General features: G+C 39.3%; 1 protein-coding gene across 10 annotated transcripts in view; it reads right to left on the bottom strand.

Moving 5' to 3' along the window:
* Window positions 1-3,392: 3,392 nt before the first annotated feature.
* The window catches only part of MAP4K3 (mitogen-activated protein kinase kinase kinase kinase 3), an 84,456-nt gene continuing 60,513 nt past the window's right edge, over window positions 3,393-27,335 (bottom strand). For all 10 annotated transcript variants that reach the window (XM_048481934.1, XM_048481900.1, XM_048481943.1 and 7 more), the window contains 15 exons: window positions 25,162-25,324; window positions 23,290-23,402; window positions 22,543-22,584; window positions 20,568-20,652; window positions 20,019-20,098; window positions 17,676-17,736; window positions 17,472-17,589; window positions 14,615-14,673; window positions 12,361-12,464; window positions 10,744-10,915; window positions 9,708-9,776; window positions 9,523-9,615; window positions 7,653-7,723; window positions 6,542-6,597; window positions 3,393-5,319 (listed from right to left, as the gene is read on the bottom strand). In XM_048481934.1, coding sequence (XP_048337891.1) covers window positions 5,232-5,319; window positions 6,542-6,597; window positions 7,653-7,723; window positions 9,523-9,615; window positions 9,708-9,776; window positions 10,744-10,915; window positions 12,361-12,464; window positions 14,615-14,673; window positions 17,472-17,589; window positions 17,676-17,736; window positions 20,019-20,098; window positions 20,568-20,652; window positions 22,543-22,584; window positions 23,290-23,402; window positions 25,162-25,324 — 1,374 coding nt within the window. In that variant the 3' untranslated portion in view covers window positions 3,393-5,231. The remainder of the gene's footprint in view (window positions 5,320-6,541; window positions 6,598-7,652; window positions 7,724-9,522; window positions 9,616-9,707; window positions 9,777-10,743; window positions 10,916-12,360; window positions 12,465-14,614; window positions 14,674-17,471; window positions 17,590-17,675; window positions 17,737-20,018; window positions 20,099-20,567; window positions 20,653-22,542; window positions 22,585-23,289; window positions 23,403-25,161; window positions 25,325-27,335) is intronic.

Consider the following 27,335-nt stretch of genomic DNA (forward strand, 5'->3'; position numbering starts at 1 on the left):
CCCTGCTGGTTCCTCCAGATCCAGAAGGGAAAGATTCGGAGCCCTCTTTGAGACTACCGCACCTTCGCAGTAAATTCAACCTCTCGCCATAGAGACCGGGTCCACTGCACAGGAATATAGATGGATACGATTCCTGCCACAATGTAAAGAATTCCATAGGCAGCAGAAATAAAAGGCTTTTGGGAGTAAAGAAGTCCATTTATTGAACATCTTAGAAGCTCAAGTACGCGGTAGCAGGGAATGACACTTCCCGCCAGAAGCACAGGTTATAATACCAGTCACCCCATCCCCCCTTCCTGCTTCCCATGGGAACAGAGGCTTCATCTCCCGCGCAGAGATAAAGTCTCCGCCGATGCATCTGGCCTATCGCCCGGGCTGTGGAATGCACTCAAGGTTACTTCACCATCAACACTATTGAATCCTTTACACCTTTGGGGGGAAGGGCGGTATATAAGTCTGATTATAAAATAAATAAATAAACTCTATATACATCCTAGGACTGTGTGTGCGCTCTGCAGCTTTGATTATTGTGTGCTTGTATATTTATTATTTTTACCTTTTTAATAACATTGTTAGAATTTACTTTGCTATCCTGCAGATTTCTTGTGAAAACTGATCTTTGTAATAGTTGACAGCCAAGATCCTGAGCTTATCTGGCCTCTTGCTCCATTAAGGTCTGCCTTTGCTAATTCTCCTATGCTAAAAGGGAGAGACCTCCATCTTTTCAGGTAACAGTGCTAGCGCCCAGGTTTAGGCTGGCGCAGTTCTGAGGTCGGGGGCCACTTCCAGGTTGAACACAGCTGAGCAGTGCAGCACCCACCTGCAGCCCTGTTTGCCCCTCCCCCAGCACATCTGCCATTTGGTGAGGTGGGCATCCCCATTGGCACGAGCTTGCGTCAGTTCGATGAGTCCTACCACCCCTTCCTCTCTGGACTAGACTGCCCATTGTTAACTGTTGGATAATAACTAAATAACTCTGTCCTGAAACTGTTCATTTTAACTGTAATACTTATTCTATGTAGTAGAGCATAATTAAATATCACTATTTTAGAGTTTCACTTTTATTTTTGTTTTCTACATTTTCATTGTAATCAACACTGATTTCTAAGAAAAACTCACCTTCCAAACTGGCCAGAGGTGACTACCTCTGAAGTGCGCAAGTTAATTGACACCTTACACTATGGGAAAGCCCCTGGCTTTGACCTTGTTCCTCCTGACCTTATTAGAAAAAATATCGACTGGTGGGTCCCAGTTCTGACTAAACTGTTCACCTCAATAGATAGAGCAAGGAAAAACCCCCAAGGGCTGGGAAATAGCTGTAATCGTTCCTATCTACAAAAAAGGTGATAGGAACATTTCAGTGAGCTACAGACCCATTAGCCTACTTAGTACTATTAGCAAGCTATATGCCAAACACCTCTGTTGGAAATTGAGAGATTAGCTGGAACAAGGGAACAATTTAGCAGAAGAACAGAGGGGCTTCAGAGAGGGCCATTCAACGCAGGGTCACTGTGTAGTCATGGACCATCTCATAGCCAAATATTCTTCAAAGTCTCGGGCCTCCCTTTACAAAGTCTTGGCCTTTGTAGACTTTAAATCTGCCTTTGATTCAATCTCAAGAGAAATACTTTGGAAAAAATTGCATAGTACCAAAAATTGCATAGATAAACGGTTACTAATGCTCATTAGGGTTCTCTATGAGAACACCAGCATTAAAGTTAAATATAACCCACAAGGCTATCTAACAAATGAAATTAAAAAGTAGCAGAGGTGTCAAGCAGGGCTGTGTCCTGGCCCCCTCCTTATTTAATTTCTACATCAATGATATGGTAGCCTTATTCAATAACCCAGATTTTCACATACCCCCCCCCCAATTGCTGACAAAAGTATCTCTTTACTTCTTTATGCGGATGATTTGGCCCTTATCTCTAGAATTCCTATTGGCCTGAGAAGAGCCTTAAGGACCCTTGCTGATTTTTTCCCAGAAAAAATCAGCTAGAAATGAACTATGAAAAAAACAAAATGATGGTATGCGCTACTAGACCTAAAAGCCAGATATGGAAATTAAATGGAAAAAATTTGGAGCAGGTCTCACTCTACAAATATCTGGGTGTAGTATTTCAATCATCAGGACTCAGAACGGCTCATACTAAATATGTTATTGCAAATGCGTCTAAAAGCTCTGGTGCCATTAGAAATTATTATTGGAATAGAGGTGGTCGTCACATCCTGCTGCCATCACACTATTCAAGGCTAAATCATTGGCGCAACTATCCTATGGTACACCACTCACCATAACTGGCTCCCTCTGCAATTTTGAACATCCCCAATCAAAATTTCTGAGGTCCATCCTACAGCTCCTAAATAACATTTCGAACGCTGCATTGCGTATAGAGACTGGACTAATATCAGTACAGGCAAAATTATGGACACTCTCTATACTATGCTATGCTCAGACTATGCTATACCACTCTCTATGCTATGCTATGCTATACTATGCTCAGACTATGCTATTGCCAGAAGGGCCTTGCAAGATTTGTCTTGCTTGATACATTTATTCCCCCGTGTCTTAGAGCAGCACTACAGAAACTATCATAGTATGGACTTTTCTAGCAACTAATTACAAGTATGAATTATAACAGAGCTAGGGATCTTGTTAAAGTTAGAATTATAGATGTCAAGAGGCAACACGACCTCAATAAACTTAAAAACCTAATTTTTAGTAAAATAATGCTAAATAGACTCTCAATAATGCCTTATCTTAATTCTCTGTTTAACGTTAACTATCGTAGAGCTTACAGCCTACTCCGTTATAATGCCCCTTCGCCTTACTATACCAATGGGATTTATAACAAAGTACCAATTGAGGGCAGAATTTGCAGCTGTCAAACAGGAGGCGTTGAAAATACAGAATATATACTATTTGAATGCTCATATTATGATGAGGTACCTTAGATGCTTCTTCCCCATGACCAGGCAAACTCCTTTTTAGCTAAGAAAGAAAAGATTAAACTACTGCTATCAGATACAAATAAACATCTAACGCATTCTGTTGCCATATTTGCCTGGATATCTAGTAAAATCAGGAAGGCCCGACAGAGCTCCACCGGCTCTGCCAGCTAATTCTTATTTATTATTAGCTGGATACTCTACTCATTATTTTGTGCTGATGTCTTGAATTTTCTGATGCCTATTATCTGCATTTTGTTATCTGTTTTAATCTGTATTTTTGTAATTTCTGCAATTTTTGCGATTTTAATCCTTTTGTACCTTGCTGGTCAATGACCATAAATAAACCGATCTGATCTGATTTCTAAGAAAAGCAACTTCCCTCAATCAATTTTAAATCAGTCAGAAAATCAGGGCAGGTGGCAATCCACTTGTACAACAAACATGTTAAAAAAGTTTATTTTACATTATATACACTAGGAAATATTCAAAGGTATTACCAAACAACATCAATACAGACCATAAACCACTTTTAATGTAGTTTGTTCTTAGTGTATATTATCACAGTATAAAGAACATATACAAATAAAACACACAAACCAATATTTGAATTTTAAAAAATTGGCAATTACATACTGCACTGGAAAATCAGCAATCAAAACCAGCTTAGCACAAAGCTAATGTGTAATAATTACATTGTCTGTATGAGGTAGTAACTAAAAAATTTTGGCCAGGTGTTAAGACATTAGGAAGAAAAATGTAAAAATGATAAGGCCAAACTCCCTCCTGCAGAAAGCCAAATTTAGATAATGACGTCATCTAGTAATCCCTTCCGGCATGTTCCAGCTATTCCATCAGTGAAGCTTCCTATGGCTTTCAAACTTCTTGGTGTCCAAAAAATCCACTAGTCTGCTAAGGAAACTCTGCCTGCCTACCAAAAACCCCACATATTGTGTAAGATATCATGCAGGAAACACACTCAATTTGTATGTGCTGCAATGAACAAGAAATGCTCCACTGCAGAGCACATCCAGCGCTTCCTTGTGACTGTGCATGGAGGGAAGAACAATAGTGGTAGGCACACTGTCTTTCAAGGAATCTCGTCTGCCACTACGGATCATCTTCCTAGGTTCCCTGGAGCATAATTTGAAAATCAACGGCTTACAGGATCCCTCTGCATAAACAAAATAAGAGCAGGTAAATGCCTTTTCATGGGATCCCAAGTCACACAGGTAAGAAAGTGACCCTGTTTAAAATGGCAGTACTGCCAATAAAAGGGACGCATCTTAATACAACTGTTTTGAATACCTATACAGAATTGCACAGAACATTGGTGGTCTGTAACAGCCTTTTGCACATGGGCACCTCTAGATCTAGTCCCAAATATATTTCAGCCTCCATGATATGGAATGCTGTCTTTTTAACATGATGTGAGTGGCAATGGTTAACAAAGACACATAATAATGCTTTTTTGTTGTTGTTATGGTATACACTTATCATTATGCCAAGGTACCACTATTTGGGATTTATTCCCATTCCAAAATATGTACTTTTCCCCCAAGCACAGAAAATAATTAGAGAATTTTCCTTAAATACAAAAATACAGGTGTTCAGTTAGCTGGTTTCACATTGAAAACTACCCAAATAAACTAAAATGATAAAGCTCAAATCATAATCCACAAAGTCACAGCTTATTTTTGTGACTAAATACATCACATATTAATGCTTTGTGCAACCAAAACACCAGTGTACTTGCATAAAATTTAAAAAGCTCAGGATTCTAATAGGATTACATCATTGGTTACAATGTCTAAAGGGTAAGATTTATTTGTATTAGTAAATTACATAATAAAATACATTAGTGTTATTTTAATGCACTGTGTTTATCGCTAGCATCCCATTTTTGAGTCCTTAAAATAGTACCCCAAATGCAATTTTATTTTCTTGGCGACCTTTTTACATTTTTACAAGTAAAACATTTGACCACTATCTACATAAAATCAATGGAGTCCTTCAGCAATGCATTTCACTGAAAAATACTGCATATATGTACAAAGATTACATAATGGTGAATCAAGCACTTTTGTAGTATAAATGTGCTAATCATGTCCAAACTATTCAAGGCAAGTCTTCTCTCTCTCACTCACTCTCTCTCTCTCACTCAATATAATAAATTACAAGCTAACTGAAGATGGGCTATTACAGCTCTTGTGCAATTTCAGCTATAAGTGTTGAAGCAGTAGTGTTCTCTTTTCATGATTAATCACTGTGCGCGCTGCTTCTCAGTAACTATTTTCATGACCTGCTAAGATGTACAAGTTGCTGTTGGCTGTAGGGTTATCTGTTGGCCTACTCTCCAGTACCACAACTCTGGAAAAATGAAGCAAATAAATAAATAAATACATACATACATACATACATACAAAATCTTAGAACAGTTTGGTACCATGCAGATAAACAGTACTATATAAGCAAGAGGTATGAAAAATACATTAAGGCACTATTACACAACATAATAATTAACTTATGCTCATTCTGAACAGTCATTGCCTAGTAGCTATTTTGAACTTCACTAGTCCCAGATGTGCACAAAAATTGCAAAAAGTTTCTAGCAGGAACAATATATTGTACCATCAGTCTTCTGTACATTATTTGTCTGTAACCATGTGGCCAGATGCTAACTGGGTGACCCTCAGAGAATCACTGCTTGGTAATAACACACTTCTCACCTTGTTGCACTTGCACAAAAAAGACAAGCACATGGTCTGTTTTGACACTTCCTTTGCTGGCTAATCTGGGGCATGAGACATAAAGATGCATTAAATCAATAGGAACTGAATTACACAATCTTCTCTGTTTACATGCCTAGCAGGAACAGAGGACTGCTGTGTCACCATTTATGTCTTTTAAATTTTATACCAAGATACATGACATGTATTGCAAGTGCGGCTCACTCTTCAAATGCTGTCTGAATTCCAGACTGTCCATAAATGATGAAGGACTGTGGCTTATACTGCTGTGTTTAGTTTATTCTAAGTAGAACCCTAGTTATGTAATTCTCTAAATATATTTATGCCTCTAAGGTCCACATTGCCAAGGCTTGGTGAAACTAGTGGTTATGGCTCACTGTCACCTGGCAAAGGGAAGGAACTAGAGCAAAATTTCAAAGGAATAAAAGGACTGTCTGAAGGTTACTGATCAATCACTAGAGGAGATATCCTAGTAATCTGCTACTTATTCACTTCTGACTCAAGCTACTAGCAAGAATGGAACCACTCACTTGTTTCTTGTCCCCCATACCTCCTATGGGACTCTAGAAAGGCATGAGATAGCTGCACACTGTCTCCTGTTCCTATTTATGAAAATAACTATGATGTTCTACTTAATCTTTCAAAATCAGGTATAAAACTGAACAGTATGAAATACACAGAAATCAAAGTCCTCCAGCAGGAAGAGCAGGATATTAAATCAAATAACAAAAGGAGCAAAAGTATTGATGAAACTGAAACTAAAAGGCAGAGCAAAGGTTTGTTCTCAAAGAAGAATAAAAGCTTCTACTATTTTAATATATTAGCTGTGGGATTGATCATACCTGTCAGATCCAAGGAGTCTAAATATTCTTGTACTGTCAGAAATTTCCTGTGTGATCTGTTTGGGAAGAAATTATTATGTCATTTTAAACACCAAATAAATGAATGAATGAATGGATAAATGAATTATTGCCAAATAATTTTGCAATTTTTTATTTTGTAGCATTTCATGAAAGGATTCAAAAACTTGAACAATAAAAAATTATAATTCAGCTAAAGACTTTCAGTAATAAGTGCTTCAGGAATAGGTCTATGCATAAGTATGATTCGAAATTTTGTCCCGTAATGTTTAAGGGCTCCTAAATTTATGAGCTCAGGAAGTAGCTGATGGACTACCAGATTAGAATTAATTGAATTATTGTATGATTTTAAAAAACAGCAAAGCACACAAGAAACATTTAATAACTTAAAACCTTCCAGTCCTGCAGTCCTTTCTTCTATAATCTACGTTATTCTTTTGACTTACACTGCCCATTTTCTCAACTATAGCAACTGCATGGGTTATCTGCTCCCTGGAGCAGGCTGATGCTCCCCATATCTTTCCCTGTTAGATGTTATCTAAGAAGGTCTATTAGGTGCTTTGACTGTTGTTCAATAATTGCATTTTTATAAATATATCAATAAATATTGCTCTTAGTTTAACATTACAAAAACTACATCTGCTTTTCTTTATTGTCTTAGCACCTTACTAGTACGAGGAGGACATGCCTGAAAGGAAGGTAGTTTGTCTAAGGCTTCCCATTAAGTTCACAAGTAAACAGAAACTTGAACTGGGAATTTCCAGCTCTTATCTTTTTATCACTATACTATGTTAACTATTTATTTTAGGAGAGGCAAGAATTTACAGAAAAGCAGGGCTGGAGCAAGGGGGAACTGCGCTTGGGGCACGCATGTGCCCTGCGCCCAGAACGCCCCCGCCTGGTGCATCATGCTCCTCCGTCCCCTAGGCAATACATCACTGCAGAAAAGTTATTATTTGCTGTATTTTGCATAATCACCTAAAGTTTGTATTCATTATGGATATCATGTAGAAGAGCTATCTGGCTTGTGATTTTATTCTTCAAACCAATTAAATGGAGTGGCAACAATTTTCATTGAAGTTACTACATTTACCTCATTTGATCGAAAACTCCTGCCTTGCATTCCATGCTTCCAGAACGCCAAAACACTATCTTGCAGGCAAACTGGTAGGAAAAGACAAGTCAAGTTAATTGTTTTGATTGAACCCATTATGCAGTTTGCCATCTATGGGACATTGATTACATAGAATCATAGAGTTGGAAGAGATCCCAAAGGCCATCAAACCCATAAACAGCTTTAGATCTTAAATATATCTCATTTCAAGAAAAATGATGTATCTTTATTTAAACCTCATTTCATGTAAAAGGTAGAATTTTGTAAAAAGTCACACCCAAACATACCCCAGCACGCTTAACACCACAAAATTATTGCTGTGATTAAAAGAGGATTTAATTAATCAGTATAATTTAATTAGCTAAGATTTTTATTTATAGAAACATTGCATAAGTAAGGCTATTTTGGAATAATGAAAACCCTAAAGGTCATTCCAAACCCTAGATTCATCCCTTCCCTGTAGATACTCAATTCAAATAATATGAATTTGCTTTAAAGATTATTTATAGAAAAATGTCACACTTCTATCATAAACTGGAATTAGTATTAAGTATATCTATTTTTTAAAACAACAATTTAACTGGGTCTTATTTGACTCAGTAAAGTAGTTTCACAAGCACAGGAACTTTAAAATTTCCCCCAAACAAATGCATTTCATGAATTTAAATTCTTACGAACAATCCTGTCTATTATCTATCTGACATTTGAAACTCGAGTACTCCACTTAAACATTATCTCTCTGTTCTCAGTCTTCCTTTGTTTTGCAAGTGCAACACATTTAACACTTTTAAAAAAGGAGTTAGATCTTGTCATAAGTAATTTGTTAAATTACATCCGCCTTCAGTAATTCGAGCTCTGTGTTTTAATTCAACACCATTTTTAAGGGGCTTCTTCAATTCTTCTTCTGAAAATACCAAATGAAATGTAGTAGAAAGTTCAGCAGGAGAAGCTGCAGCAGCCTGGGTAGTGTTTTATGGTTGAATTGGTTTTAAACAGCACTGTACAGTGATTTTACTTGTAAACTACTCTGAGCTTTTTGGAAAACTGTTCTAAAATATTTTAAATACATAAGTCTTGGGGAGAGGATAAGACAAAAGCAGGTTTGGAATGAGTGAAGATACCATCATTTAATGTTTCCCATTTCTACTGCGTCAACCATAGAGGAATGCCATTTTTCCAGCACAGGCAAGGGGCTGGATCCTATAGTCTAACAGTGTAAGATGCGGATGGTCACAACTTTTCCTGACTTCCCCCTCCCCAGCAGTTCTTTCTGATATCAGGAAAGATTATTCCTGGTGTCATGCGGAACACAGGGAGTAAAAGCCATGTCAATGTGGAGTGGAAAGAGGATGAAATTGTTCCCTCCTGCCTCTTCCATGAGTGCACCTCTACAGATGGAAATGGGAATAATTTCTCCCCTCCAGGCCTCCCAACTCACATGGTTACTACTCCACATGGTCATGTGAGCTGAGGGATAAACTCAGAAAGAATTGCTGGGGGAAGGGAAAGATGAGCAGATTGGCAATCCTTGAAATCCTTTGTGTTGGACCCAACTCCAGGTTTCTTTTCTCTCAAAAGCAATCTGATTCTACTGATTCATCAATCACACAGACTTTTAACAGTTATGGCTTTGAACTGTAAGTCACAGTGGGAACTAATCTTGCTGAACAGCAGGATATGAATACATGAATAGAATAGCAAGCTCCCAGCTTACTCTTTTGTTGGGTTGACAACTGGGTAAATGGACTTTTGGCTGCGAATCAGAAAACTGCCTTAACTCATTCAAAAACATCCACTGAAATACCAGAAGACCCACACACAACATTATTATGGCAAACTTTATACATACCTATAGATTCAATCTGGAAATCAAATGTAAGTTCCGAAGACAGTTTTCGGCTAGATTTTAACCGGCCTTGCAAATTTACTATTTTTATACAGCCTAAAAATATAAAAGCCATGTATTATTCAACAGTTGTGAGTAAATTATCCAATTTACTGAATAGAGATATTTGATTCATACATTCCACTTACAATCCAAACAGACTAAAATGGTATCTCTCTCCAATTGTGTTACATGCACAACATTTGTCTGTGTCGTATCTGCAATGAAAAAATTATTCACAAATGTGAGGTTCTCATTCAAGTTTTCAAGTTAGATACTTCTAATTAGAAAACAAATTGCTCCATAACATTAATTTTTTTATATTTCAGAAGCCATACACATACATTCATTTTTTTTTATGGTAGCAAATATATGGCTTTGGATCCTGCAGGTTTCTACGAGGGAAGTGTTTGTGGCTGCAGATCTATCTTGCCTTACTCTTCTCACAGCAGACTTCTCTGACCCAGAAAAGCAATTTGCATATACAGTAGAGGCATTTTATGTACTCTGAATAAATTTATTGATTTATTTACTTCGTTTCCCTCCAGCTTTCTCCAAAATGGGGTTGCGAAGTGGATCACATTGTTTCCCTGACCTCCATTTTATAGTAAGAACAATCCTGTGCAGTAGGATGACCTGTCAGTGTGTGACAGGACTTCAGTTACTCAGCAAGTTGTCATGGCACAGTGGAGATGCTAACCTGGGTCTCCCAGATTCTAGTCTGACACTCTGACCACAAATAATTTTCAGAGGCTACAGTCACACATTAAATTATAAGAAATGAAATGATATAATGTAGAGATGATCAATGTGTTTATGCATAAATCAGCTCTGAAAGTGTCAACAGCATTCAAACCAAGACACACCCTTATCATTATTATATGTACCACTTTATTCTGCCTGACTTTAAGCAAAAGCATTAGAAATCCTACATTTGAAATTTTTGGTTAGACACAAACCAGAGAACACCACAGAATCTTAATGGGATCTACTGAAAGACCACAACCTTTGTAGCTAAGGAAGGACATCTTTGGATCCAACCTGTGGACCAAATCACACTTGACTTATAAAACAGTTAAGAGTCAAATTTAAACCACAGGTCATATTCAAAAATGTCATTTGAGCACAAAGGAACCACTATACACAACATGACATTTAGAAGTCTGATCACAGTAATTTACAAACCTGTTTCTGTAAACCATGAAGAGGTAGAATTTGGGTTGACAGTTTCAAACTTCACCACCTGGTTGAAATCTCTGCCTCTACTTACACCAACGCAAACTAATGGAAATTCCTGTTCAGGAACTACCAGCATTTCAAACAACCTTAATGGACAAGGTACAGGAAAGTCTATATGCTGAAACAAACAAAACATTTATATATGTAAAGAATTTCTAGGCATTTTGAAAACACTTGATCTATGTTGGCTATAGCCATTGAACATTTCTAAATGCAAACCATAATACAACCAACCAACCTTGTAGTTCCTATGCCATTTAATATCAAATGCTTGAATCCTAACTTCTTTTTGTACTCGTAGAAGGCACTTTCAACCAAGGAAGGTCAGTAGTTTGTGGCAATTTCGCCTTCTAACTCCCCAGACCAGGGGTCTGCAACCTGCGGCTCTCCAGATGTTCATGCAGACCTCTGCCCCAGACTATTCCTAGGGTGTCCACTGACCCATCGAGGAACAGCAGCTTGCAGCAGAGGATAAGAAACTTCTTCTCCAGCTAGTTTTAACTGAGGTAGAAATGATCTGATCCAGTAAACTGAGGTTTGCTTTAAGTTTCTTCATGAAAAATGATTCATACAGTTTTGGAACCTTTTTAGGGATGGTCTGGAAACTATGGAATGAGTTCCTTAACAGTGTACCAGTACATACCCTTATTTGTTTTCAAGAACACACCAAAAGGCCAGCTGTTCAGGAAGGCTTTGAAGAGCTGAAATGATAGTCCGCCAGAGGCGTAGCTGGGCAAAGCTGCGCCTGGGATGGCCTGCCAGTCCCACCCCCCCCGCACGCACCACGAACACACCTTACCTTCTAGATTGATTGTGCGGCATGGGATCCATGGGGGGGGGGGGGGGCAGAAAATTTGGAGGCCACCAAGCCCCCTCTGCCCCACAGAGCAGGCGTTTGCCTGCTCCGTCAGACAGAGGGGGTTCTCTGCCCGGTGCCGCTGCCTCCTGCAGTGCGAGAGGCAGTGGCACTGAGCAGGCCACAGCTGCCATGATTTCTCTGCCCAGCACTGATGTCTCCCACAGCGCGGCGGCACCGGGCAGGCCGCAGCCGCCATCCCCCCTCAGCCCGACGGAGCAAGCGGTTGCCTGCTCCGTCAGGCAGAGGGGTTTTCCCTGCCTGGCACCGCTGCCTCCTGCTGCATGAGAGGCGGCAGCACCGGGCAGGCCACCGCCATTTCTCCACCGCCTGACGGAGCAGGCAGCTGCCTGCTCTGCCAGGCAGAGGGGGTTTCCCCTGCCCAGCGCCTCTGCAGCGCCTGGGACTATCCACCCCGGATGTCCCCGTTGGCGCAATGCTTCTGTAGTCCGCTAATGGAATTTTAATCAGATTACTGAGTTTTGTTTTTAGACTGTAGATAATGCTTGATCAAAGAGGAGCTATTATTGTTCTCATTCTTGAAAACTGACTCTTTTTTGGAGTATGTGAAAGATGAGCTGTAATTTAAGTGAACAAATTTAAGAGAAAAAAGTCCTTTCCACCATTCAGATGAATTACTGATATCTACTGTAAGAACCAAGATTTACTATTGTGAATTAGAGATAATGAGAGTTTCTGAAACTTACCTTGATTAGCATGAATTTCTGCATTGGTTCCACCCATTCTAACAGGACAATGCTAGACTGTAGAGCCCCACAGAGATATTTATGCCCAGTATAAGGATTCCTCACTACAAAATAAAAATGACAAAACGTTAAGTTTATTTTATGGTGTATGTTGTCCTGGGCACAAAGCACATACATGTTCCATTAAACTCAAGGAACCTGCACTGCCCTGATTCATCAGTTTTCCAAGCCAGGAGCAAGTCAGCCACAAAAGTTCAGTAGGCATTTTTCCACTCTTGGTGTGGGGAATGCTTCAAATGCTTTTGGCAAGAGTGAGGAAAGGCCTGCAGTAGCATCCCAGTTACTTTATTGATGTAGTTAACTTGCAATAGCCACTGAGGGCAATTGTTTCTTAACGCTACAGATATTGCTTCTGTTATGGGAGGGGTTTCTAATCCCCCAGTAATTTTTAAAATTTTTATTTTTTTTCTGCAAGCGTGGGGCATTTGAAGAAAGATGCGTTGTACCTGTTAATGACGTCATCAGATAAATCATCAGATTTAAGTATCCACAGATGCGGCTATGGTGAGAATTAGATTATGTTGAATGAGATATATTGCACCTGTGCAACTTTGTGCAAAATTAAGATCCCTATACATACATGACTGTAGCTACATAAATGTATGAATGGCATGGCATCAGGATAATGCCAGCTTAACATCTCTCCACAGGACAGCAATTGTAGACCAAATCCACCCAATCACACATGAAGCTGCTTATACTGAACCAGGCTGTTGGTCTATCAAGGCCAGTATAGTTTACTGCTCTCCAGGTCTAAGACTGAAGTCTTTTACATCACTTACAGCCAGGTGCTTTTAATATGAGTTTCCACAGACTGAAGCTGGAACCTTCTGCATGCAAAGTAGAGGCTCTTCTGCTGAGCCACAGCCCCTCCCCAAACTCCCACATCCTCCAGTGTTGAGGATTAACAATAGAACAGACCACACATCCACCTTGTACAGCCCTATGTGAACATAACACATGGAATGCTATTCAGCTAGTAGGGAAAAGGCTCAGTCCTCAAATTAGGCACAGATGACGATTTCACAAAGTCTCCCTGTATGTCTTAACAATTCTGTTCTTTTAAAAAATTGTGAAATATTTTACCCAAAGCAATCCACTAGATAATTATTCATTTATATTTTGGCATCAGTGTACAAAACTCTATAATTTAATACATTCTTGTTCTGCCAGATCATTTCTATTCCCATGGCTTCTCTGCTCCTGCATATCTTTAGATCTAAAAAATATTAAATAACCATATTGATAGACTGATAAATCAATACTAACACTAAAAAAAAGTATTGATCTTAAATATGGATAGTAAAAATATGGTGACATCCAAGGGGATGGTCCAATCTGCCGGTGAGTGTGGCTCGGGGCTGTGATGGATGATTTGCCCCAGTGGAGGGGAGAATTGGCCTGTGAGCGGCCACTGTGATCCTCCCAGGCAATGGGATGTGGCATGGGATGCTGCACCAGTGTCCCCACCGGTGTAGCGGGGGCGGTCTGGAGGTGTGGCAAGGGTGGAAACCGATGTTATACTTTGACAAAATCATTTTGTCACAATTACTACAGCTGTTACCAAGACATAACAAAACTTTTATTCTTAAAAGAAGGGAAATGAAAGAGATGAAGGAAACAATCGTGTTGAGTATGTAGGTATGCTGATTTTGTTTAGCTGCACAATTCCTTTTCAAACTTGTGGCAAAATACAATTTATCATAATTGGAAGAGGAAGAAATATTCACTTTCGGAAACTGATATTAATGATTTTATGCCACTTGAGATTACTTTCACATGAAGAAAAAATAATATTAAAGCCTGATAACCAGCATACTCTTCCTTTGACTTTAAATAGCTGCCATCTGCACAAATTAATACTTGTGAAAGCCTGGCAGACATACAGAGAGAATTGTTCATTTCAATTCAATCTCTCCCTAGTACTTCTACATCACTGATTTACTTTCCAAGAGTTGAGTCTGCACTCTGTTACCTGCACTTTATCACATGATAATGGTGTTCTACATTCAAGTATCCAGAAATTCATGACAAGAATGACTGAAGACAGGTCTCAAGTTTGACATATGAAACTGCAAGTTGGCCATTTTTATACCAGATTGATATATGCAAAGCGAAATTATAGTAAATATCTAAACTGCGCGCAGGAACAGATGTATGCATTAAGATTATATCTGTCTGTATCTTAACTTACCCACACAACACTTCTGGCACCATTTAGTGTCAGGGATTTTTGTAGAAACAGCAAACTTCCTGTTAATATAAAAAGCCAACATATAAATTAACAATTTTTCCTTTTCAATATATCCTATACTCCAGTTTCACAGAATGCCAAGACAGTGCTAAAGCAGGTAAACCCATAGTTTAAACAATTAAATAATCTAGAGATAGTAGTCTGAGAACAGGTGTGCAGAAAGACACAGGCTTTCACAAAGTTGGTCCTGCAACATCAGATCCTTTTGTTCCAGCTTTTATGGGTTTCCTCTGCTCAGTCTGGGAGAACTTAGAGCATTCCTTAAGACATCGCTGAGCCTCTAGCTTGGCACTGTGTCTTTTAGCATGCAATTCCTGACAGCCCTGGCCTCTGAGTTGTCTAACTGGTTCAGCTGATGTGGGCTATCAGGTTCTGGCATTTACAGCTGGAGTTGATTCTGTCAGCACTTCATCCTTCTGCTCTTGGTCTCTCTGTGAGTCTGCATCATCTCCTTCCTGGGGCTCAATCAGTTGAGGCTCTGATGTAGCTGGGTCATTCTGCCAGTTGTCCTCTTCCCCCGAGGATTCCTCACTGGCGGAACCAGGGTCCATGACACAGGCCCTTGACAGAATACCTGGAGCCAATCTAATCTAGTGTGGAGCAGTACCCACCCTTGGAAGATTTCTTTAGCTTCAAAGCCCTATTTTCCTGTCATTGAATGCTTAGGTCTATGCACAAGAGGAATGGGAAATCGATGTATACCTCCTGTATTCCCTTCGCTTTTTGCAAATTACTTGCACATTATACAATTCATTTTTTGTTTGCGTTGCCAGCATGGTGTAGTTCATAAGAGTGGTGGTCTCCAATCTGGAAACCAGGTTTGTTTCCCCACTCCATTCATGCAGCCTGCCGGATGACACTGAGCTACTCACAGTTCTCTCAGAACTTTCTCACCTCCACCTATCCACAAGGTGTCTGTTGTGGGGAAGGAAAGGTGATTGTAAGCTACTCTTGACACTCTTTAAAGGTTGAGAAAAGTGGGATATAAAAACCAACTCTTCTTCTAACATGTGCTTCCTGTTTCTAGCATCTCTGAATCTCCCAAATAGGAGAGGGGAATAATCTTTGCAAGAACCATTAAAAAATTATAAGTAAAATCTAACTGAACATCGCTTATTTTGATGGGAGAGACTGAAGTTGTGCTTCTTAGTCAATTGCCAGACTTTCAACCAACTGAGAAATTACATTTTTTAAACAAATTGCTATTGCAAAATAAATAACAAGTTATTTTTGAAGATTCAAAAAAAGGTGACAGCTTCTATTAAAAATAAGATAATAACAGTCTGCTTAATTTTTCAAAATCTGATCTTTTAAAAGTTGTTTCCAACCACGGGCTTTCTGTGTACTTGATTTACTTCTGATTTTCTTGGGGATCCCTTCACAAACACTGGAATGGGTTTGGCCACGGTTCTTCCACATATCTGTCCTCCCCCTGTTCTTTCAAAGTTGTGGGATGAGTTTATGTTGTCCCTTTTCAAGGGAAGGAGCTGTTATCAGTGGTGTCATCATAGAACTCTCCTCCTTTTAAAAAGGTACTGAAATATTGATCTATAACTAGAGCATTGTAACAACAGGCTTACTGGATATTGTCGAGTAGTCAACTGGCTATTGTGGGTTTTTCAAGCTGTGTAGTCGTGGTCTGATATTTTTGCTCCTAACATGTTGCTTGTATCTGTGGCTGGCATCTTTAGAGGCATGTCCTGGAAAAATGAGACATGCCTCTGAAGATGCCAGCCATAGATGTGGGCAAAACATTAGGAACAAAAACTACCAGATTACGGGCACACAGCCTGAAAAACCCACAACAGCCAGGCTTACCAGGCTCTCTGGATACACAGCTTTCATTTTTTAAAAGTAAGTTTCCAGTCCCTGCCCACGTGGAGAAATAAGGGAAAAGGCATATCTCCATGACAAAAATATCTAGAGCCTTACTTTAAAAAAAATGAAAGCTGGAAATTCAGAGAACCTGCGAAACCTATTGTTACAATGCTCTAGCGATATTTTAGTGCCATTTGTAGAAAAGAAAAAAAACCCTACTCATCTGTGTCTGATCACCATAATCCAGTCATTGAAAAGTAGGCTGGAGGTGGGTGGGACAAAGAAACCCGACAGAAACAATATGACCAGAAATCAGTTTTTGGAAAATCAGTTTCTGGAAAAAGATGGCTAGCCTGATCTCGTTGGATCTAGGCTGCTAGGCAGGGTTATTAGTATTTGGATGGAAGACTACCAAGGAATACTACAATGGTAATGTAGAGGAAGGCAATGACAAACCATCTCTGTTAGACTCTTGCTCATAAGGAGTCGTCATAAGTCAGCTGTGAGTTGACAATCCTTTACACCCCTCACCTCACCCCACCCCCACACAAGCAGACTCTAAAGAACCATACAAAAAAAACTCCAAAGAAGAATACAAAAAAACTGAAGTGAAAACCAAATGCACAAAAATGAGTGAAGGAATCAGAAAATAAACCCAAGCAGTTATCAGGACAGAACCGATGAGAAAAAAAAAACATTCCCTTCTTCTGTCCAATCTACCAGTTATTTATTTATTTATTGTATTTGTATACCGCCCTCCCCGAAGGCTCAGTTATCTGCCAGTCTGTCTTCATGCATCAATTTCTTTCCCTGAATTTTATATTTTAAAGGTCTGATGATACATTGTTTTATTACTTTGTGACTCATTTTGGGAACTTACGCAAAAAACAAAACACAAATCTGTTTTTCATCTGTCAGGATACGGAACACACACATTCTCTCCCCTCTCATTTAGTTAGTTAGTTAGTTAGTTATTTACCTGGGAAGTATTCGGTCAGGAAGCTTGTGTGCTGGTATAGCAACGGGTAACTTTTGCATTTGCCTTGCATAATCGAACATTCCTGGCAAATTATGGGAATAAAGCTGAGAAGCTTTACCTGAAAATAAAGCATCCAATACACTTTTACAAATTTTAATGGAATAACAACATACTGGCATTTTAAATAATCTGAAAAAGTCTTACCAGATATTGACAGTAAGCAATTATTCATTACATACAGCCATGTGCATCGTCGAGGAAATAACTGATGAAGAAAATACAATGGAAGAAATACATTAACGTAAACAGTACATAAATTTGGAATTGAATATCACAACAAACAGAAGGTTGCCGTGATGCAGCACAGCTCATTTATCAAGACCATCTCATTCCTGACCAAAATTAATGGTATTTGCTATAGATTACACCAACAAAAGCCTTTCCTTGAAAAACCCTATGAAGACCAGAACAAACACACCTCTATCTATGCTTTCATCATACTATGATTTATGAAACAGTGATTTAGTGATACATCTCCATCTCAGAAAAATGGGAAATTAGAACCATTTAAGTATCAATATGAACAAGTAATAGCATTTGGAAAGGGAAAGGAAAGAAACCAACCCGAAATACTGGAATGGAAGTTGAGGAAAACTGACTATTTGCTTTCTTCAAGGAGCAGGGAGGATAATGATAAAGAGCAATGTAAAATTTCACTGGAAGCTTTCAGTTCTGGCTGATCAGTATACAGAGCACATCAGATAGTCTGAAGCAAACTGAAGCCTTGCAGCACCTCCAGTAAGCAGGAAGCTGTCTCCAGAAAATATGCAAGTGTTTCAGCTAGATATCTACAAACTGGTAACTCAAGGCAAAATGACATGGGGTAGTAAGGGATTTGACCCTCCAGCGTATAATATAAATGTTTAAAGAGAGACTGCATGGCCCTTGATTTGGATTGTGGCATAGTGCTGGGATAGGGGTGGGGGTAGTTCACCTCTTTCACTTTAGCCCAAGAGAAATCCTACTCTGAAGCAGTTATTAGCATGGTGCTTAAAGTACTCTAGGTAATGGACAGGGTTTTGTTTTCATTCCAGAGGTTTGATTTAACCTTCTCACCCCCCACCCCTGCTGTTGCCCTGATTCAGATAGTGCCCTCACCAAACTCAATAGCAGACTACAGAATTTGGATTACCTGCTTGGATATTTAATTATAGATGTGAGTTATGTGAATTATTCATTCTTACTGGACAGCCTAAAAGGCTTGTAGGATAAGTTCATGCTGAGCAGAAATTATGGAATTTCCTCCACTCTAACCACCTTTATTATCACCTTCTGTCAGCAGGTAAGGACTTATCTTTTGTGTCTGGCATACCCTCATTCACACTTGTGTTTTATTGTTTGCTACTTTAGGAAATCTAAGCTGCATGGAAAGGTGGCATTAAAATGTTTTAGGTACCTTATATACTCGCGTATAAGTCTACTTTTTCAGCACATTTCTTGTGCTGAAAAAAGCCCCCCTCGACTTATACGTGACTGAATGGCTGAGCTTGCAGACCTGCAAAAAAGACTTGCTTTGGGGCAGCGGCTGCCATCACCATGCAAGCATCTTCACTGTGTAATGATAAGCTATCCGTGTTGAAAGAGAACCTGTAGGGACTTTTTAAAAGGGGGATCTTGTTGAGCATCTTCGCTATGAAACTCTGAAGAGATACTGTCTGTGAGAGTTATATATTCCACTTCATAACTTTTAAAGTTATTGTTGATACCATACTATTTTTCTTTGAAATAAATATTCAAAAACATTTTTATTGGTATCTATTTTTATTTTTGAAATGTACCAGTAGCTGCTGCATTTCCCACCCTAGTCTTATACTCGAGTCTTTCCCAGTTTTTTGTGGTAAAATTAGGTGCCTCGACTTATATTCGGGTCGACATATAGGCGAGTATATAAGGTAGTTAATTTTTTTAAAAAAATGTACAATAAATTAATGTATACAAAACCTTTGGCACAACCCTTTAGCTGCCCTGAGGTATGGGAAAGGTAAGATATAAACATTTAAATAAATTAAAAGTCCCCTCTTTCAAGATAAAACAGAGTCAAAGATAACATAATTGGAATAAAATACATTCTTCACCTCCCTTGGTCATCTCATGTTTTGGACTGTAAGCTCTTCAGATCATGAACAAAGTGCCAGGTATATTATAAATAAATAAATAAAATCAATTTTAAAAAGGCTTCCATTGTATTAAAATGTATTTTACAATACCTCCTTGGGGAAAGTTTATATATACATTATTTTCAGGTTATGGAGATTCCTAGATACCCAGTTCTATGAATGTCACGTGCTTCGTGACTTTCACTGCCTTCAAATGATGAAACAGATAAAACTAGTCACAGTTTAATAACAGTCTAAACACTTTGTAAGAATAGAAACCAAATACACTGAATTATGCTAAAAACAAAATTATATAGTTAACCATTTCAAAAGATTAGTGAAATTACACTCTACTAAAAGCAGGAAAAGAAAAAACAAACTCAAAACAAACCTGTTCCATTGAAGTTTCATGGAGTTCATTAAGATTTAAGGTGTAAATACCTTCCTCTGCACCAAATATCAAGTACTGATCTATAAGCAAACAAATGAAGACATTAAGGTTCTAGCTCTAAATTGTAGAACTGCAATACACAAAAATCCTTCTTCTGTAAAATCCCAAGACAATTGAAGGGTTTTAAAATATTTTCAAAATGGGAGAATAAAAAGAAATCAACCTCTAAAAATATGTAAAGAAAGCTGGAAGAAGAATTTTCCTTTGTAGAAGACTAATGATTATGTCTGGATGGAAGTTGACCTAAGTCCACTAGATTTATTACATCTATACGGACATCTGGGACAAACAACTGCAAACAAAAATAAATTATGATCTTTGAATAGGAGACTAGAACCATCTTCTGCAAATATGATAATGGCTTTGCATCTCTATGCAAGGACAAACAACATTTCCTGGGGCAGAGAAAGTTTGAGGGATCTCAAGGGGCAACTAGAATTTTTATCTTGGCACAGAATGCACTGCATTATTATTACATGAAATGATTACCTCTTGTATCAGGATTTATCCATGAAGTTGCACAATGAATTTTCAAGGGACATCCATTGAAAACCTTTGAAAAGCAAGCACCCATCTGTAATAAATAAAAGCCAAGTAAATATAGGATGTATTATATGTAGGGCTGAACTGAACATTCTCTTAATTTAGAGATTAACCTTGGCATTACTACTGAGGAAATATTATTATTGTAGATTTCAATAATAATCTTTAGCTGGTTGTTGGCCTTCATATTATTATTATTATTAAACAGTTATACACAGCAAACAAGATCAATATGCTGGATTTTGTATTACATCACACGTCGGACACTTCCCAAGCATCTAGGACTGTGTGATGTATCGACGAATAATGCGTGCAGAGCCGAGTAGGGTGGCCTTTTGCAGCTGACATATGGTGATTTTGTCAGCGCCAATTGCTTTTAAGTGCCGTTCAAGATCTTTAGGCACTGCACCCAGTGTGCCGATCACCACTGGGACCACCTTTACTGGTTTGTGCCAGAGTCTTTGTAGTTCAATCCTTAAATCCTCGTATCGTGTAAGTTTTTCCAGTTGCTTCTCATCAATCCTGCTGTCACCAGGAATTGCAACATCAACTATCCACACTTTCTTTTTTTCCACAATCGTGAGGTCAGGAGTATTGTGTTCCAAAACTTTGTCAGTCTGAATTCGGAAGTCCCAGAGTAGTTTTACTATTATTATTATTATTATTATTATTATTATTATTATTATTATTATTAATAATAATAATAATAATCATTCATTCATTCATTCATTCATTCATTCATTCATTCATTCATTCATTCATTCATTCATTCATTCATTCATTCGATTTCTTAACCGCTCTATCCCCGAAGGGCTCAAACCCCTGCACTGTATCCATGCTACGGGAAGGTGCCTTTTGGTCTTGTGCTTACCACCTGCTGCTTCTTAGAACTATTTTCCATATTCTCCATCTAGACTATACTTGGCTTCTTTTGCCATGCTGCCAAGCAATCTGATTGCCTGTGGCAACCCACATGATACGGTTTAAGACACACGTGACATTATCATCTAGGATCCAAAGGACAGAATTCACCAAGGCTGTTTCCAAAAAGTCACATAATTAAGTACGCCCACTGAAGCAGCACCAGCAGTGAACAGAGGGGAAGAGGGTGGAGATGGCCCCATATGCACCATCTCTGCTGTACACCAGACTCCCCCTGCAGCCTTGCAACTACTCTTTCCATTTGTGCCACTGCATGAAACTACACCATGACTCAGCTGTGGAAGAAATAAAAATGCTGCTATAAAAAGGGAAGAGCTATATGCCGCCACATTAAACAAATGCAAATGGTTCTTTCTCCCACCCTGGGTATTTCATAAGTATATATCCTCCACTTGCTTTACTACCACCAGATCCTCTGAAGATGCCAGCCACAGATGCAGGCGAAAAGTCAGGAGAAAATACTATTGGAACATGGCCATATAACCCAGAAAACTCACAAAATCCTACTGATTCCGGCCATGAAAGTCTTTGACAATACATAGGGACTTTTATCTATCCAGACTTTTTATGTGAATGATACCAGGTTGGGGGGCGGGGGGAGATATAGACATATTTTAAAAGCATATCTGCCCTACTGTTCTACCATTTCAGGCTCCAAGGTTTCAAGACAAAGCACTCTGCTTCAATCTTAACCCAACATTATACAAGAAAGTAGCGCAAACTAGGAATGAAAACTGTGTTGGTCAGATACTGTGAAGAATTCTCCAGCCTGCTCTCCAATGCTTTGCTGGAGTCAACATTTCTCTGCTAGATAGGATGTTTAACCCCTTATGAAGTATCCGCCTTCCCTATTCAACTAGTTAAAAACAGCTCAGTTACATATTTGTTCTAATAGGTATAATATGTCTAATGCTGAACTTGTTTAGTTTTTAACAGTAATTGTATTAAGCAAATAGTTCATCTCATTCAGAATACTTACATGCACTTTTGGTGTAGGAGGCAAACCATTACTAATTGGTTTCTAGGAGAAAAATGTACATGCAAATTGTGGCGTTTAAAGTGAGCTTTAAAACAAGACATACAGTAAAGAATTTTCAGATCAAATAGACACAAACAATACTTAGGTTGCTATATTTCAAATATAATCAATCGCAAAACATATATAATGTAGAATAATCTGTATGTGATCAACTGTAAAATCTAGTGATGTCTAACAAACGGATAGAGTACATTTGGTAAGATCTTGTTGCAATAACTTTCCACCTTACATACTATGTAATGCCCAGAAAGAGACTACAAACAACCCTTGCTGAAGCCGAAATGCAAGTAGGGATACAAGTAGGGATACAAGTAGGGATACAGCTCTTGGACAAGCGGAAATTTGGCCCAGGATCTAATCCACCAAAGTTGGCCTTTTCCAAAAACATCTCATTTATATTGAAAACTGATGTTTAGGGCATTACTTATCTAGTGTTCTAGTGTTAGTGCCCCCCTTCCCCCCCCCCCCCCCCCATGGTACAATCAACTATTAATTTTGTGCAGACAAACCTTACCCAGAGCACCTGGATGTTTTGGGTATCTCTGATGCACAAGCACAGAATATGTTAACTTCATTAGATATCTAAAATACTTAACAAGCATGCAGTATTCTATGAAACTTGAGAGGAGCATTTTGATTTTCTCCACACGCACTGAAAAATGTAAGCAGAAATGAAGGAGTACCTACCACCATTTCCTTCTTTTCTTTCCTTGAAATATTAGTATGTCTATTCTCATTTGATTCCTGGTGGGTGGATCCCTCTCTGTCACCATTTAGTTGTACAGAACTGAATCCATTACCTTCATAAGAAATATTCAAAAGCAAAAAAAAAAGAAAATCCTTGATTATAATATCAAGCCACCCCTCACACACATAGCCTTTTGATTTCCCTATTACAGCCTGTGACTAATCATGGGAAGGAGAAGGAAATCCTACCTCAATCCACCAAAAATGTCTCTCCTCAGGCGCCTTTAAACTTTCATGTACTTCAGCTGACTGCCCACATCAGTTTCCCTGCTCTCAGCAGTATTTTCAGTCACCATCAGGTCATTTGGGAAGGGATTTCTTAAAAAAATTAATTTAAGAAGCCTCATTTTTTCCATACCAGGGGGTTATTAGAGTACATAGAGGCTATTGTTTGTTGGTGGACTAGTATTGCCAAATGCAGGGATTCCAGCTTTAGCCCTTGGAATTCTAGGCTGACCATACAGTTCTCCATTCTCCTGTTTTATGCTTCAGTAAGTCTTGTGTGGGAGGTAAGGAGAGAGACTTGCTCAAAGTCACTCAGTGAGGTTCAAAGTATTCTGAATCTCTAATAACTATATCTTACCATAACTGTTAGCAATCCAAGATCTAGAGAGATCACCTCCTTAAATGATATATTTATTTATTTTCACACAATGTATACCCTGCCTTTCTGCCCTCATTAGGGCCACCAAGTATTGGACAATCAAGCCCCCCAGGGAGGCCGGGGAGAGCAGGAGCAGGCTTGCCACTGCAGTGCCTGCCCGAGCCACCCGCTGCTGAGCCCCGCCCTCCCTGTAGGATGGCTCCTGCCCTCCCCAGGGAGGCAGGAGCTGGACTGCAGGAAGGCTGGGGGAGTGGGGTTTGGCGGTGGCAGGCTTGCTCCTGCCAGGTCTTCCTACTGGGGGGGTGGGGATGGTGGGAGTCAGCCTTTGGCTTGCAAAGGTAAGGGGGTGGCGGCGCTCAGAGCAGATGTTGCCCTGGGTGTCATTCCCCCCCGGTATGCCTCTGTTCTAGTATCATCTAGTCCAACTCCCTGCACAATGCATCAGATTCACAAATAAATGCCCTCCACACCCCCAGTGAACTCTGTGCCATGCTCAGAAGATGGAAAAACCCCTGGGGTCTGGAGGAATTTGCTTACTGACCCCAAAGTGGTGATCAGCATTACTCTGGACATGTAAGAAAGGGCTGACTCACTGACTCAGTCCTTCCTTTGTTGTGTTGCTGGAAATGCTACCTCTGTAGTACATGTCTTGAGCACTTGAGCTAAAGTAGACTATAAGTCTAAACGAACATATACATCTTGAAAGACTTCAGTATCCATTCCAGAAAGCCAGTAATTGAACCAGAACATGGATTGAATACACATACACAAAATGTGGACAGATTTATGGAGGAGAAGTCGATGTATGGCTACCAATCTTGATCCTCCTTGATTTGAGATTGCAATTGCCTTAGCAGACCAGGTGCTCGGGAGCAGCAGCAGCAGAAGGCCATTGCTTTCACCTTCTGCATGTGAGCTCCCAAAGGCACCTGGTGGGCCACTGTGAGTAGCAGAGTGCTGGACTAGATGGATCCAGCAGGCTCTTTCTGATGTTCTTAAAACTAAAATTAATGAATGGAATTTTCGCTTACTTTCAGTTGAAGAAAGCGACCTAAACATGGGATATCCAAAAGTTACTTTTGCAAGTCACTCACATTAGCACATGTCCATTTAAGGTAGTTCTAGGACGCCCACATAAGAATTGAAATCTAAGCTGCACTTTTAAAAATTGCTTTTTAAAAACTCTCTATTTTTCTTAATATTGTTACCTAAAACATTTGATTTCTGTGGAGGTAAGCGAGGAGGTGGTGGTCTAGGTGGGACCTGTGTGTTTGATCTTGCAGGGCTCTCAGAAGCAGGGCAGCGTTTGATAGTTCCTTGATTATCATCTTCAGAAGAATGTGTTTCCTGTGGTATGCTGATGGATTTAGGCTGAAAAAGTATAAATCATTACTGAGATGGATTTATTTTGCTACATATTTTGGCATTTATATCAGATACCTCCACTGTCTAAAACCTTTATGTATTATAAATCTGAACAAAAAAACCACAAACCATTTTATCAGAGAAGAATGCCTGATAATTAATAAATATCATGAGCATGAAACTGTTCAACTGAAATTTTTATACTGGAAAATATATGATTTAACACATTATGGATCTGCCAGACAATAATCTGTCTGCACTGTGGTCTCTCTGTGAAAAAGGCAAACTCTATGCTGGGGATAATTAGGAAAGGAATTGATAATAACACTGCAAAGATTGTCATGCCCTTATATAAAGCAGTGGTGCGACGGCACTTGGGAGTACTGTGTTCAATTCTGGTCGCCACATCTCAAAAAGGATATCGAGGAGATAGAAAAAGTGAAGAAAGGACAACGAGGATGATTGAGGGATTGGAGCACCTTCCTTATGAGGAGAGGCTGCAGCATTTGGGACTCTTTAGTTTGGAGAGGAGACGTCTGAGGGGGGATATGATTGAAGTCTACAAAATTATGCATGGGGTAGAAAATGTTGACAGAGAGAAATTTTTCTCTCTTTCTCACAATACTAGAACCTTCACACCAGAGGCGGTCAATTTTTTCCTGCCGCAATGGAAGTTTTTCAGTTAAAACTACTGCCACAATTACTTTACGGAGCTCCAATCTGGGGAGCAAAAACCGCTGAGAAATTAGAGAGTGTTCAATCTTTGTTTCTTCGTCGTTTACTGGGTCTTCCAAACTCAGTCACGTATCAAGTTCTTTGTTTAGAAACCGGAGCCAAGACAATTTTTCCCCGGGTTTGGCTCTCTTTGTTTAAATACTGGCTTCGCCTTCATTATAGAGCCCTCCCGGGCAGCCTCACATATTTTCTGTTAAGCGACCACTTCCACTCCACCTGGCACACCAAAATTATCAAGCAAATAAACAACATAGGTGTATCTTTTGACCAACTCCTACTGATGGACGAAAGACAGGCTTTCGGAGTTTTGAAACAACGTACTCTTGACATTGAAGGGCAGCTTCTCACAGCTGGAGCCTGCAGAACTTGTTCTCCCACATTTTATGGCATTTCACCACCATTGCCGGGTTTTATGGCTAAATATATGAGTAATTTAATCAATCCACATCTCCGCAGATATTTTATGCTTGCTTGGCTAAATGTGTTACCGACTGCCCAAACAAGAGGCAGATATCATGGCATCCCACAGGAGAACAGGACTTGTTCCTGTGCAGCGGGCCTACCCGAAACAACTGAACACGTGCTCCTTCATTGCAAAGATTTGGCAGTCTATCGGTTGCTTTTTCTCGAGGCCATCTTGAAGAAATTTTCAGTGAGATCAGACAAGGAAATAGTTTCACACCTGCTTAGTGACCATCATCCCCACACTACTGAATCAGTTGCCAGGTTTTTAACAAAGGCACTTGGATCAAGAGTGAAACCTTTGTGTAAATTTTAGTCAATTGGTTTTAACATAATCTGTATTTTACCACTCTTTATATGCCATTAAAGGTTTTGTATTTGTATTTGTATTTGTAATACTAGAACCAGGGGGCATACACTGAAAATGCTGGGGGGAAGAATTAGGACTAATAAAAGGAAACATTTCTTCACGCAATGTGTGATTGGTGTTTGGAATATGCTGCCACAGGAAGTGGCGATGGCTACTAATCTGGATAGCTTTAAAAGGGGCTTGGACAGATTTATGGGATGAAGTCGATCTATGGCTACCAATCTTGATCCTCCTTGATCTCAGACTGCAAATGCCTTAACAGACCAGGTGATCAGGAGCAACAGCCGCAGAAGGCCATTGCTTTCACATCCTGCACGTGAGCTCCCAAGGGCATCTGGTGGGCCACTGCGAGTAGCAGAGTACTGGACTAGATGGATCCAGCAGGCTAGTTCTTATGTTCTTCTCTACTTTTTGGAGAAAAGGATTTTTTTTTGCTGTGGTGGCACCCCA

Source organism: Sphaerodactylus townsendi, linkage group LG01 (assembly GCF_021028975.2).
Source record: "Sphaerodactylus townsendi isolate TG3544 linkage group LG01, MPM_Stown_v2.3, whole genome shotgun sequence".
Lineage (NCBI taxonomy): Eukaryota > Metazoa > Chordata > Lepidosauria > Squamata > Sphaerodactylidae > Sphaerodactylus > Sphaerodactylus townsendi.